This window comes from Leguminivora glycinivorella, chromosome 2 (genome assembly GCF_023078275.1).
Source record: "Leguminivora glycinivorella isolate SPB_JAAS2020 chromosome 2, LegGlyc_1.1, whole genome shotgun sequence".
Lineage (NCBI taxonomy): Eukaryota > Metazoa > Arthropoda > Insecta > Lepidoptera > Tortricidae > Leguminivora > Leguminivora glycinivorella.
The window spans coordinates 13,324,500-13,339,629 of record NC_062972.1 but is presented as its reverse complement, the minus strand read 5'-3'; the positions used below and the strand labels follow the sequence as shown (position 1 = coordinate 13,339,629).

Sequence of the window (15,130 nt, the reverse complement as noted above, 5' to 3'; positions counted from 1 at the left end):
AACATTTTAATTGACTATTAGATTACATTTTCTTGCTGCTCTTATCACTATGAGGCTCTTTTAATAACTTACGTTTATTGTTTTTTTTTTTTTAAATTATGTGTTTAATAAATTACTCCGTTTCATACCTACAGGGTAAGTTTTCGACATTAAAATATTCAAATTTCAGGGATCTGGTTCTAATCCGATATCTAATTACAAAAGTTACCTTACAGACTATAAAATTTAAAATACAAATACTGCTTTGGTTATATATCTTTAAATATCTTGTTGCAATAATGTGTAACTTACACTACACGTGAGTACACCTCTGTTTGTATGGCACAATGTTGGAAAATCACCCTGTTTTTAAGTTTTCATTAATTCTCTAGTACTTAAAATGTATATGTGCATTTTTAGACTTCTTCGCGCATGTTAAGTTGAACATAAAAGCTGTGACACACCAACACGGAGTAAATGTTTATACCTGCAAAAAAAAAACGTTCAGATAACATTTTAGACATTTATAACTTGCAAATAATTAAACAATTTCAGTAAGAAAGTGTACTGTAAATTAAATTATAAACTAGATAAATAAAACTAAAATTAAAACAAAAATTTAGTATGTTCAGGAGAATTCTTCTTTCACAAAACAGTCCATGGTATTTATCAGTCTTTTAAAATTATATTTATTTATTTATTTATTTAAACTTTATTGCACAAAAGAACAACTTAATGTACAAAAGGCGAACTTAATGCCATGAGGCATTCTCTACCAGTCAACCTTTGGGCAAAGCAGAGAAGATTGTAGGCGGTGCATTAAGAGACCAATTTTGAAATATCAATCAAAAGCTTAGACATATAATATATTAACGTACATACAATTACATACTATTTTTACATAAATAACGATAGGTTATATAATACATAGGTACTCATATATATAAATTATATATATATATATATATATATATATATATATATATATATATATAAATATTACTAACCTGTCAGAAAGATAACATTCAATTCTAAGAGGCGGATAACCTGAATGGCGAAAGAGTATGACATGAAGCCCGTACGGTGAAGAGGAATAGAAAGAGTGAGATTGCCGGTAGAGCGAAACTGACGGACCCGCGAAGCATCAGAAAAATTAAAAAGAGATTTTAGATATCCAGGGGAGTGTGGATCATTAAGAATAGAATAAAGAGTGCAGAGCATGCGAATATTACGCCGTTGACGAATGGGAAGCCAGCCGAGCTGTGAGCGAAATGCGGACATGTGATCAAATTTTCGAAGACAGAAGATGAATCGGATACAATTGTTAAGGAGTCGGTCCAATTTGTCAAGATGCCATTATAATCATAACATTAAATATCAAAACAAAAAGAAACTCATTAAAACTAAACTAAACCTAACTTAACCTAGTGGGAGTGGGACTACATTGCATTGTATCCACAGATGTCTCCCAAGTCGCTGCCAGTACCTAATGTGCCCATGAGACTGGCCGCGTTTCCTCCCATGTTATTACTGTTATTAGACTTATGTTGACCTTATATCCCGGCATGCGCGGATCCGCGGGGGGGGGGGGGGTCATTGGGGGTTATGACCCCCCCTGGAGCCTAGGTTGGCCATACAAATAGACCACGTTGATAATTACATATATAAAAAATATTTTGTTAACGGATTATTACTTACCAAGGAAGATCACTTCTGTCAAGACCATCTTCACGCCCCAGTACTTCCAATTGAGGAAGAAGGTGAACGTAGAAAGTATCATGAATGCTGTCCACATGATGTAGTAGGCTTTAATAATGCCTTTCCGCTCCTGAAAAGGGAAACGATGTACTTGAAGGATGACTGTGGCAAAACTTGCAGAACTGTATTTTATTTATGTATAAAACGAATAAGTACTTTGCAATAAAGTTAGTCTACTGCATATACCTACCTCGTACCTACGAGATACTAGGGGTACATCACAGAAAACCTATTTATATATATACCCCCTTATTCATAAACGTACTCTAAAGTTATCAAGCCGATAAAGTTCATTTGTCCCTTTCCGACGTATTAGTGTGATAGAAAAGGACAAACGAACTTTATCGGCTTGATAAATTTAGAGTACGTTTATGAATAAGGGGGATAGTATTTAAAAAGAAGTGTATTTCAAATTTCGTGTTGTATGTAACACCTGATTAATTTTATAATTAAATTTATAATTTAGTAGCTTTTGCCCGCGGCTTCGCTCGCTTTACAAAGAGACAAAAAGTAGCCTAAGTCACTATCCATCCCTTCAACTACCTCCATATAAAATATCACGTTAATTTGTCGCTCTGTTTTGCCGTGAAAGACGGACAAACAAACAGACACACACACTTTCCTATTTATAATATTAGTATGGATACTACTTAATATTGTCTTCGGTTACCGCGATAGTTACTCATGAAATAATACCATGGAAACGGATTATATATACTTAATTAAATTAACTTGCCAAGTTCAAATTTAGAAGTATTATTATTTTAGATATTTTTACGATAAACAGCACCCAAGAGCAGGCAGTTTCCTTTTCACAACGTGTCAGCATTGCCACTCCGTAGCAAATAGCACTACAACAAGAAAGGTCGCCAGCATCCTTGGTACCACATGGACCCTACCATTTTAGATTCAAGTAAAAGTCTAAGTTTTAAATTGTAAACTCTTGTAAATGAATACATACCATAATCACTCCAATGACGAAAAACACGTCGAACAAGAGCTTAGCCAAGAACATAAACACCAATATGACAGCCACCGCGTACAGTCCGCTGAGTTTAGCGTCCAGTTCTATAGCTTCTTCGTTCATGAACAAGCCCATTTCAGTGGCAGTATCCCTTTCCATAGTGCCAAGTTCCACAGCCGCCACTATCATTGCCACGAAGAGGCAGAATGATAGGAACTGGAAATATAATGAGATATTTAAGTGTTTGTTATACTTTGTAGATTTCAATAAATAAAGAAATAACCTCTTGCCGCCCAATGAACAGTTAGATGTACATGGTTTCAAAGGAGGAATTTTAACTTTCATAGTAATAAGTAGCATTTCCATTGTTTGGAAAAATCTAACACATGAAACTAAATACCTACAATTATGTAGAATCAAAATTCCCTAGCAAAAATTTTGTTTGGTGAAATTGAAATAAAAAATAAAATAAAAAGTAAGTGAAGTTAAATGCCTTGTTAAAGGTAGAACCACAGGGTACAGTCACCGGCATAAATAGTGATGATTTCTGTACCTTGTCATATTAACGTCTTGTTTGAAATGTCATACCAAATTGTCAAACGATTAAAAGCGAGAAGGTACAGAAATCATCACTTCTTTATGCCGGTGACTGTACGCAGCCAAATGCACAAACGCTTACGTAGTATCATTATCGGAGCTAGCTATATCTCATTGCTCTTCGTATTGGCGCGACAAAACTAGATTGCTTACCATTAGGCGACAATTCTGCTCGTTTACCTCCTATATCATAAAAGTCTGTAATATTAGAATATGTATAATACTTACGGCATTGAGACATCCTAATATAATATTTCCGGTTTGCAAATCAAAGAAGCAGCAACACTTTTCCAAACGAGGAAGGCCCATTTTAGCTGAAAATTTTAATTTTGTTTTAGATTTCCCGTAAATCGGTGTCACTAGAAAAGAAAACTTGATTCTATTTCAAACCGACTGCACCTTACATTCTCTTTAAAAAAACACTGAAATGTCCGTTCAACTATGAGCCAGTTGTATCAACCACATTTGACAGACACATCATCGTCACGCAGCAGACGTCTATGGAACTTCCCCTACAATAAAATTTAACGGTGACAGATGGTTTGATGCAACCGGCCCTTAGTCGCGTTTTTGTGTAAAAAGTTTTTCTACTTTCAAAACTCTGAGATAAATAAGAACAGGGAATATGCACAACACCCCTTACTCTCTTCCAGTCTGACCTTTAAGTAACTGAGAAAGATACATACAAAATGATAGTCAATTTAGTTTAGGTACGTACAAACGTACGAACAAAGAGTATAAAAAATATACTAATTTTACACTAAAAATAAACATTTTTAGTGTAATATTGGTTTGTATTTTATAATTTCTACATTGTACAACATAATACTGTGTTGTACAATGTAAAAAAAGTAGTATGTAACTTAGTAGAGATTTATTTATAATTTCTGATCCATTCTTTATTTAAAGTACAATGTAAAAACTTATACACCATACTGGAATACCCATTACTTTCCCAATATTGAAAAAAAAATATACTTACATGACCAATAATAATTTCCCTTAAATCACTTTCACTGTTCACGAAACACTGGCTGCGGTGGCACTGGGGGAACAGTAACTACTTGCCAATATTTGGCAGGACAAAGATTAAACATGCCCACGCTGCCTAAAAGCAGCCTGCTCTGTATCTAAAAAATAAAACCGCCTTCAAAAATAAGCGCGTTACAAAACACGGAGAAACTAAAAAGCCAAAAATAATAAACCTTTCAATTCAAATTTCTTATCGTATTGCAATAAGCTAAACATCCAAATTATAAACAAATCAATTATTTTTGTAGTCGGTACCAGACCTGTTCGTCGCCTTGCTATTGCCTGTTTGCCCCACCCAACCATATACAGGCTAGTACAGACTCCAAAAATAATTGATTTGTTTATAATTTGGATGTTTAGCTTATTGCAATACGATAAGAAATCTGAATTGAAAGGTTTATTATTTTTGGCTTTTTAGTTTCTCCGTGTTTTGTAACGCGCTTATTTTTGAAGGCGGTTTTATTTTTTGTTAAAAAGTTTATTTATTTGTTGATTTTTAGTGGTTCCTAGTGATATTATATGTATCAGTCCGAATACATGTACAGTAGTGAAAGAATTATCCTTTAACTCCTAACCATTGAGGAGTTGACCTTCCATCATCAGCTCAGTAGATTTTTAGTGGTTCCTAGTGATATTATATGTATCAGTCCGAATACATGTACAGTAGTGAAAGAATTATCCTTAAACTCCTAACCATTGAGGAGTTGACCTTCCATCATCAGCTCAGACTTTATAACCAGTATAAAGTTTATAATGGTTTCTCTATTTATACTCGCAAGCTATAAATTCGGACAAGTGCGAGTCCGTAGGGCTAAGGGTACTGTTCAATTTAATTTATTTTTTTAACATGCTTATAGACCTTATAGTTTTCAGATTTTGCTCGAATCTTGTAATGTAAGATTATGATTTTTATTAGGAAGTTTTCTATAATTCCCTTCAGTGTTGAAACATCTTTTTTTTATGGGATAGGAGGCAAACAAGCAGATAGGTCGCCTGATGGTAAGCGATCACTGCCGCCCATGGACACCCGAAACACCAGAAGTGTTGGAGGTGCGTTGCCGGCCTTTAAGATGGGTGGACGATCTTATTTATTTATCGGCCATATGAGCTTGGTATAGCTTGGTAACTTGAGTTTATAACATACTACTTGCTTGCTTAGGTACCTACTTTCATTTAACGATGAGTCGATGAGTAAATACTAAATAGTAATAAACTAACTTTTCAACCAAAATATTAATACATTTTACATAGTTTAGTTGTAAAGTTACTAAATTCACTATAGAAAATGTCTTTTCAAAATTGATAGCCCACGTGATCTAAGAACTATATGTATGTAAATAATAATTATTTATAATCAATGTAAAACTGTATAAAATAAGAATAAGAATAAAAATGTAAATGTTTTGAATTTTACTTTTATATTCAAAATATAAATCTTAGCCTAACACATAAAAAATGAGTAAAAGGATATTCTCCTCCTTGCAGGCAACGGAACACAAATTGTAAGAGTTCAATATTTTCCATCTGAATGTTTCTTATTCTTTGAATATTTGGCGACAAGGAGTCTGCAAAATGAGTCGATATGCCGGGCGCATGAAGGGCTCCCTTTCTGACGCAAATCTGTCAAGACTGCTGTTCACCTTACGAGAAAAACGGGCAAACGTATCGAACGAAATCAAAACAGCAATATTATTTATTTAAAAATATTTTAATTTTTAATAAAATTATTATGGTAAGTTTCATATCGACGACGAGTCCTCTTTCTAAGACAAGCTGGTTAGAGTCCGTTAAGTTCGGTAGAGCGATATAAATACTCGTAGATGAAATTAGGTTTAAAATACAAAAGACAGCTTACTAGATTAAACTGTATTTCATCAATAATAATCGATAACATATTATGGTGGTTTTATAAATAGGTTACCAACTAAATAACTATTAATGTTTCATTTATTACATCATTTAATATTGACTTATACCTAAAAATATACGGTAGATGCCAAATATATTATTTATGTTATGCTTTAAAAAATGTATCCCTGAAAATTCTAATATAGGTATTATAAGTTAACTTAATATGTTGGAGTCCAAAACTTCAAACATATAGCTGTTAATGTGATTTGAATGTATAAACTAGTGCCTACGCCCAATCTTGGGATTAGTTGTCAAAGCGGACCCCAGGCTCCCATGAGCCGTCGCAAAATGCCGGGATAACGCAAGGAGGATGATGAGCTTTTAATGTGATTTTTTTTATTACTTAAGGTTCGTTCTCCTTACCTTTAGCGATTTTGCGCTTTATTCGTATTTAATTATGTTGTTGTTGTTGAATGTCCTAAGGCACCCCATAGGTACACAGGGCCTCTAAAAGATCCTTCCGCGGCTTTCTATCTTGAGCCACTGCCTTGGCCTCGTTCGACTCTTGGATTGTATTAAATTATAATATACTATAATGTAAATCTATTGACTGCATGAATATTCGTAATTGACGCGGTATTTTAGACTTCTTCGCGCATATTAAGTTGCACGTAAAAGCTGTGACACACCAACATAGCGTACACATTTATACCTGAAAAAGAAATACTTTTGGTCATTCATGTGTTTTACTAGTTAGAATCAATGATTAATAGTCCACTATTAAACCTTTATGATAAAATGTTTAAACATAAGCTAATTACGAACTCCGAAAAAATGAGCCTAAATCACATACTAAAAATCGCCATCATCCTGTTTTTTCACTTTTTTCACACGTTTCCGCCATTTTATCTTAATACTTAAATAATAAATAGTAAATCATTATATTATTTAATTTATTTAATTGTTTATTAAATAATAATAAGTAATGAATAATAATTAAGCAATAAATGTGATTTTGGATAGCTACATATCGTGCCACGGGCCATCAAATATGATAAAATGTTTAAACATAAGCTAATTACTAACTCCGAAAAATGAGCCTAAATCACATACTAAAAATCGCCATCATCCTGTTTTTTCACACTTTTCCGCCATTTTATCTTTATACTTAAATAATAAAAAGTAAATCATTATATTATTTAATTTATTTAATTGTTTATTAAATAATAATAAGTAATGAATAATAATTAAGCAATAAATGTGATTTTGGATAGCTACATATCGAGCCACGGGCCATCAAATGCATTTAAGGGTTAATGGACTTGTATGGGCATATGTGGCCTAATGGTCTACTATAGCTGTGACTTCAATATTCGTACAATATACTACAGCAGAGGTAGAAAGAGTTTAAAAGCTCGAGCTTTCAACTTTGTTAGCAGTAGGAATAGCATGAATGCTTGTAAACAAAGACTTTATTGCTCCTTACTAGGTAAGCAATACAAATAATGCTCATTGTACCTAATTACAGTTACACGCTTTTGTAAAGCTCTCACATGTAAAAGTTAAATCTTGTTTTAATCCGTGAACTTCTGACATTTCTTGATTTTACATACATATATTATTAGCTAGGAATAAAATGCAATCAGGTTAAAGTTACACCTGGCGGGCTAGCATAGCTTGACTTCACGCGTGCCGAGTTCTAGCGCGACTTGAAGTATGAACTCGCGCGCGATAGCAAAGTTGTGCTAAACCGCCTGAACCTCTACCACGAGTTAGTCGATAGCTTAAACCTCACCGAAAATGGTATTATTTATTGTATGGATAAATTAAACGGCGCCGCCATGCGGTTACTTACGAGAACCAAAAGTACTTAAATTCTCCGTGACGTTTACGCTATCCTGTAAGGTAATAGTGCTCCCACACTGGCTGTCATTATAAATGTTACAACAAGGTGTGACAGGGGTAGGGATAATGGATTGTAATGTCCATCCGCTGTCCCAGCTACACCGTGTTGTACATTTATAATGGCAGCCAGTGTGGGAGCACCATAAGATTGCAAAATTACATGGAGAAATTTTGAATGAATTCATGGATAAATTTACCACTTTTGCAGCTCACTGTACGTACACTAGTTTAATAAGATAAACTAAAATAAGGCACACTTACTGAGGTAGATGACTTCGGTGATGATGGTCTTCACACCCCAATACTCGCAATTGAGGAAGAAAGTGAACATAGAAAGTAACATGAATACGACCCACATGATGAAGTACGCTTTGATGATTCCTTTTCGTTCCTGAAAAAAGGACAAATAGAGGAATGTATTAACTCTTCTAAAAGTTCTATTTCATTTGTTACAAGCTTGTCATTTCATTGCTTACAAGAGAATAAGATAGAACACATTATTTTTCTTAACATACCTAATAAAATACCTAGGGATAATTATGATTGCATAAAAATACTTGTGAATTATGGTCTAAGGAACAATTGAAGCCATGGACAATAGACGAATAATATACTGTCGTTTATTACAGAAAATATTTCTAGCAAGACATTTTTCTTCTCTGATTAAATTGAGTGACTGTTTGTACATAAATATTAAGATTTAAGACAGTTGTTCCGTATATTTGAAACAACACATTTACCAAATGGTTGTTTTCTCCATGTATCGTTCTGGATTAAAAGAACCAACTATCTCCTTTAGCTTTTATGGTGTGTTATATTCCTTGCGTTTGTTCCTGGGACGCACTAAATTACCTACTTGATAATAGTACTTTATAACTAAACAAAATATCTTTACCATGATCACGCCGATGATGAAAAACACGTCGAACAACAGCTTGGCCAGAAACATGAGCACCAATATAACGGACATGGCGTAAAGTCCGCTGAGCCTCGCATCCACTTCTATTGATTCTACGGTCTTAAATATCTCCATTTCTTTAGCTGTGTCCTTTTCCATGGCGCCGAATTCACAAGCTGCCACTATCATTGCCACGAATAGGCAAAATGATAGGAACTGGAAAAAAATGGTACCGGAATTACCGGATTAACTTATTTTCAGGTTAACATGCAAATGTAATAGATGTGACAGAAAAAGGGTAATCAATTTTTTTCCTACAATAATGTTGATCGTGTTCAAGGGGTCAATTTTTGGATTTCGTGCAATTTCGTCATTCGAAAATATGTTGGAAACGACGAAATGAGTATAAGTAATTGGGAAGTTAGTCAATTCAGTAGTATTAACCTCAAAATTTCAATTAAAATAATAGATCCTTATGATCAAATGTGTAGTAGTGGATAATAAATATTGGTTGTGCACTTTTAAAGTTGTAATATCATTAAATAAAAAATAAAAAACTAGTTTTATAAATATTTAAGAGCAATGTGTAACTGTCTATCGAAATCATTAATACTTACAGCATTAACACATCCTAGTATAATATTCCCGGTTTTCAAGTCGAAGAAGCAGCAACATTTTTCGAAATGCGGTAGACCCATTGTAGCTGCAAATCAAGAAGTGATTTAATTTATTCGCACAAACAATATTAAGCAGGGTTATATATTTAAACCATTTAATGTAATTTGAACTAAAGGAGTTTTTAGATCTGATCATGTAAGTAGTATTAGGTACTCAACAGCTAATCGCTCAGTGACCACCTTTTTTTTTAAATGCATGATTTTTTCTTTTAACGAGATATTAATATATGTGATAGACAATGGTTTTCTGACTCTGGGAAAATAGTAAAAAAATATTTAAGATCGATTTTTATACTAAATCAGTGTTAGAAGTTAAATAGGCCAAATCTTATTTATATAAATATATCGTAATTGGTAAGTTTTATTTTAAAAAAATGACTACTATTAAAAAGGTACACTATTTGTGAAACCTTTATGATAAAATGTTTAAACATGAACTAATTACTAACTCCGAAAAAATCAGCCTAAATCACATACTAAAAATCGCCATCGTCCTGTTTTTTCACACTTCCGCCATTTCATCTTAATCATTAAAATAAATAAATATAAATATTGAAGACACCTTACACAGATCAACTTAGCCCCAAACTAAGCAAAGCTTGTACTATGAGTGCTAAGCGACGATATACATAATTAAATAGATAAATACATACGTATATACATAGAAAACATCCATGACTCGGGAACAAATATCTGTGCTCATCACATAAATAAATGCCCTTACCGGGATTCGAACCCAGGACCGCCGCTCAGCAGGCAGGGTCACTACCGACTGAGCCAGACCGGTCGTCGATATTATTAATTTATTTAATTGTATATTAAATAATAATAAATAATGAATAATAATTAAGCAATAAATGTGATTTTAGATATCTACATCATCATATCTATCGAGCCACGGGCCATCAAATATATGATGCATATATACATCACCATGCATTTAAGGGTTAATAGATTATTACACCGGTTTATTGACTTAAGTACTTACCTACTGGCGTGTAACAGTTCTGGTAGAAGGATAAATTATATTATTTAAGCGAAGTAACTCCAACTGATTAAAAATAAATGAATATTAGTTTAATAACAACACGACCGTTTAAAATATTTTTCCCCTAAACAATAAAATATAAATAGGTACCTTCTTAAACACACTTGCGAAAGAATTAATTTCTTAGTTGAAATCCAATTCACTGATCAACGCACACTGCACTAAGTTGCAGCAACGAAGAAGCTTGCAACAATTGCACCCCGAAACGGGCAAAGATTAATCATAAGAGTAATTATGTATGGATGAGGACACAGACACAGCATATCTGCCTAAAAGCATAAAAAGCTGAAAAAAATTTGATCCCCTTGAGGAATCTCTCGAAATTATTTTTGTGATCCTTTGAGTTTTCACTAAATTTCTATTACGAATTTTCAATGTCATCTCTCACCACCTTTACAATCACGATTTAAAAAAAAAACGTGATTATGAATATCATTGTATTCATGGTGCTACATGTAATGATAATATTTAATAAGATTGAAGCGCAGCGTCGATTCATGATTTATTCGCATTTTTTCCCTGTTGTGCGGCAAAACAAGTTGATATCAATATAAAATTTAGACTCAGTCATGTTGTATGTTGCTTTGACTCTTTTTAACCGACTTCAAAAAAAGGAGGAGGTTCTCAATTCGACTGAATGTTTTTTTTTTTTTTTTTTTTTTATTTTTTTTGTATGTATGTTATTCGATATCTCCGAGAATCATAGACCGATTTTCAAAATTTTTTTTTCAATCGATCAGGTATAACTCCGAGATGGTCCCATTGGCACCAAGTCGGGGTCTCATGATGGGATCTTGGAGAAATCGAGGGAACTCTTCAAATGTTACAGGCACATGTAATTTTTTTAGTGTATTTTTCAAAGGTGCACCAGTATTTACGCTTGGTGGTAATAATTTTATGTGGCTAAGCTGATGATGGAAGGTCAACTCCTCAATGGTTAGGAGTTAAAGGATAATTCTTTCACTACTGTACATATATTCGGACTGGTACATATAATATCAATAGAAACCACTAAAAATCAACAAATAAATAAACTTTTTAACAAAAAATAAAACCGCCTTCAAAAATAAGCGCGTTACAAAACACGGAAAAACTAAAAAGCAAAAAATAATAAACCTTTGAATTCAGATTTCTTATCGGATTGCAATAATCTAAACATCCAAATTATAAACAAATCAATTATTTTTGGAGTCGGGGCCAGCCTGCGTATGGTTGGGTGGGGCAAACAGGAAATAGCAAGGCGAGGAACAGGTCTGGTACCGACTACAAAAATAATTGATTTGTTTATAATTTGGATGATTAGATTATTGCAATCCGATAAGAAATCTGAATTCAAAGGTTTATTATTTTTTGCTTTTTAGTTTCTCCGTGTTTAATAACGCGCTTATCTTGCTTTTATTCTTTGCCACAGCGCCATGGAGTCTGCAAAACGAGTCGATACGTATGGCGCTTGGATGTCGCTCATTCAGATTCGCCAGTGACTGCGTAACACAAACAGGTTTATGGGTCACACATACACAGAAAATATGTCTCTATTTCTGATATTTCCGGAAACTGGTCCTGACATTTCCTTGCATATGTAAGAATTAGCTGAAAAGTTAAGTAACCTCATTGCTGAATTTCATAACTTCAGCCAAGCAGATAGCCGTCATAAAAAGAATCAAATCGGATTACACTAATTTTGGGCCATGATATACCGTTAACCGGGGTGGCTTTAGGAAAATTTGGGGTTACTTTGATGGTATTTGAACGGTTTTAAAATTGACATTTTCATGATTTAATGAAACTGTTCATGTAGTTAGATCAATAAATATTCTTGTAAATCTAGCATAGAAAATCGCGAATTTACTTACAGTATGACTTTAAAACTAAATTTTTAAAGTCGCCCTAGCGTTTTAAAGCCGCCCCGGTTGACGGTAATTTAAAAGTTGGACTCTTAGCGGTGGAGCAATTTCCATGTGTGCCGATCTTCTGTCTTCCTTTTGACTTCCTGATACCTACGACATAATATTGATTATTTCCTTTATTTGGGTAATCTTTTGATAATTAACATATAAAGAAAATACCCAAAATCCCACTTGTTTAGCTAACTAAGATATTGCAATTAGAAGATTGTGCGCAGGCTTTACAAAACAATATCCAAAAATTTTACTGGTTTGCGGTTATCCCGAGACGGCCACAAATATTCGAAGAAATGACGTAATATATAGTACGTCATAGTTTTGAATGATTCACGGTTATTTTCATTAGACTTATATTGACCGGGATATAAACCGTGATTACCTTTTTGATTTTTGTCGAGCTCCCGATATTTACCGACTATAGGTAGTTAAAATAAACGAATTGATATTTACTTTAGAAGAGTTATTAAGTGGGGAATCCTAATATCTCAACATGTGGTAATTCCGTTTCTTTGCTTCGAGTGTAATTGAGCACAAGAAGAAACTACGTACAGACAGTAGTCTCAATCCCCCTCTGAATAACTAATAGACAACCATAGTTGTTTGAGAGCATTCTTCGGAACGCCATTACCATTAAATGTTATGTATTACCGACGTCGAATAACGTGGTAATGTGTTAACGTGTTCAGCCGACTTGAAAGATTTATTAAGAACAAAATGTTTCGTTCTAAAATTGATGCTTAATTACTCAACTGCACTATTGTAGGTTTTAACGAGTGTTTCAAGTAGGTATTTTTGGTTTTTAAAAAGAAAATATGTTACAGTTACAGGGCTTCCAGCCAAACATACAATACAGAATGTAGAATCGTTGACGCTCCGTGGCGAACGATAATGCAACTGGCTCTGTCGTGCCAATACGGAAGGGCGATAACTACGATAAGATAGACAACAGATCGACAACGATTAAATAACGAGTTTTATCTTTTGAGTTTTGTGTAGGCAAATAAAGTTTATTATTCCATAGCCCAGTAATCCATCGCTTTCAAACAATGACACGGACAAGGTCATCATTCGCTCGATGTACCCCTTACATCTTATCAGTGTCAAAAATTCTAAGTGCTGTCTTCTGCTCCGCGTACACTTAAATGAGATTTTTGATAGCTAAATCGCACCAGCGATCAAACAATAAAAGTACGACCACACTAAAATGAAGAAATAAATAATTCGGTCGAATTATCGGAACATCAAACAAATTGCATAATTTTAAGAAGAGGCTATGAAATGATAGGAAACAAACTATTAGCTTTGACTCGGAACGGAATGGGTGCCGATTCGTCAAGCTTTCATAACGTAACCACTAATAAATATTGGTTTGGCAAAGGGCGCCGTCTGAAAAATATTAATTTCAACAAATATAATCTTCGGACGGTTTTGGTGAAAGCTTTCATTACTCTTTCAAAGCCCAATAACGTGTTTGGATTGTTTGGAATCGTATTTCAACATGAACCTATTAAGTAATATAATTATTTTCTAACAAAAGGGCTTCGTCGTAATCAATATCAAGTGTATTTGTCACGGGTAAAACAAATCTATGCAGATTACATTCGCAATTCTTTTGATATTCGACTCGCTTGGATTGCTTGTGATCGTGACACAATACTGTTTTATGCTGCATCGATGGTAAAGTAAACTATTTACTATCATGCGGTTGCTTGACCATAAAGACTTACTACGCATCTAAAAGCTGAAAGCCAGCAGCCAGTCACCAGCGTAAATATTTAAGTGATGATTTCTGTACCTTGTCGCTTTTAATCATTTGACAACTTCATATGATATTTCAAACAAGATGTTAATGTGACAAGGTACAGAAATCATCATATATGGCCGTGACTGTACGCATGTTCATACTAACGAGCGATTTCTCATACACTAAATTTAATGCGGCTCCATGCTGATAGATGTGACTTCACCCAAACTGTTACTTTATTTATCTTTTTATATACGAGGCATCCTCAGGAAACGCTTCAGGCGTCTGACGGTTAGGTGTCCGTACCTACTACTTTCAGGAGTTGAAGACAATGCTTTGCTTAAAATATCACTAAACACAAAAAAACTTCCACATGTTATTTTGTTAAAGTTGTTTGTGTAATAAGGGCGTAATTAGCGGGATCTTGAGATAAATAAAAAAGTAGGCTAAAACTATCTTTGCACAATTAAAAGACAATAAAATTGCAAAAGCAATCTGCCATCTTGGGAAACGATGGAAGTGGGTACTGTGGCGTTTCCGGGAAGTCAAAACTGATAACTGTATAACAACGTTGCGTCGGAGGCTAACGTACGTAGATATTTTTACGCAGATTAACTTTTAGGTTAATACTGCGATCCAAGGTTGTGTGTGATGAGGCTCTTTTTCTTCTGTGGCATGAATCTTTTGACTTTGTTTTTGCTATCTAGGTGAAATGTTTAAAATTGGATATATGTACAATGTTCATAAGTATTACTATTTATAATAGGTACCTA

General features: G+C 33.9%; 2 protein-coding genes across 3 annotated transcripts; both read right to left on the bottom strand.

Moving 5' to 3' along the window:
* Positions 1-4,346, bottom strand: LOC125242322. The gene is made up of 5 exons (XM_048151096.1): positions 4,281-4,346; positions 3,527-3,612; positions 2,699-2,917; positions 1,678-1,807; positions 1-466 (listed from the first exon to the last, which is right to left on the bottom strand). The coding sequence occupies exons 2-5, from the start codon at positions 3,605-3,607 to the stop codon at positions 396-398; spliced, it is 501 nt and encodes a 166-aa protein (XP_048007053.1). The 5' UTR covers positions 3,608-3,612; positions 4,281-4,346; the 3' UTR covers positions 1-395.
* Positions 4,347-6,243: 1,897 nt separating this feature from the next.
* Positions 6,244-10,852, bottom strand: LOC125234151. Of its 2 annotated transcripts, none has more exons than XM_048140362.1 (5): positions 10,800-10,852; positions 9,602-9,687; positions 8,982-9,200; positions 8,348-8,477; positions 6,244-6,893 (listed from the first exon to the last, which is right to left on the bottom strand). In XM_048140362.1, exons 2-5 carry the CDS (start codon positions 9,680-9,682, stop codon positions 6,823-6,825), a joined length of 501 nt encoding a protein of 166 aa, XP_047996319.1. In that variant the 5' UTR covers positions 9,683-9,687; positions 10,800-10,852; the 3' UTR covers positions 6,244-6,822. The 2 variants fall into 2 exon arrangements, with proteins under 2 accessions (XP_047996319.1, XP_047996312.1); XM_048140355.1 differs by having other exon boundaries at positions 10,650-10,812.
* Between the last annotated feature and the right edge of the window lie 4,278 nt (positions 10,853-15,130).

Excerpts from the sequence above, each read along its gene's own strand:
- LOC125234151 (XM_048140362.1), bottom strand. The coding sequence starts at position 9,682 with ATGGGTCTACCGCATTTCGAAAAATGTTGCTGCTTCTTCGACTTGAAA. Across the intron at positions 9,201-9,601 it reads TACTAGGATGTGTTAATGCT|TTCCTATCATTTTGCCTATT; the intron begins GTAAGTATTAAT and ends ATTTTTTTCCAG. Across the intron at positions 8,478-8,981 it reads TCATCATCGGCGTGATCATG|GAACGAAAAGGAATCATCAA; the intron begins GTAAAGATATTT and ends TCCTTTTTTCAG.
- LOC125242322 (XM_048151096.1), bottom strand. The coding sequence starts at position 3,607 with ATGGGCCTTCCTCGTTTGGAAAAGTGTTGCTGCTTCTTTGATTTGCAA. Across the intron at positions 1,808-2,698 it reads TCGTCATTGGAGTGATTATG|GAGCGGAAAGGCATTATTAA; the intron begins GTATGTATTCAT and ends TTCCCTTTTCAG. Across the intron at positions 467-1,677 it reads GACAGAAGTGATCTTCCTTG|GTATAAACATTTACTCCGTG; the intron begins GTAAGTAATAAT and ends TTTTTTTTGCAG.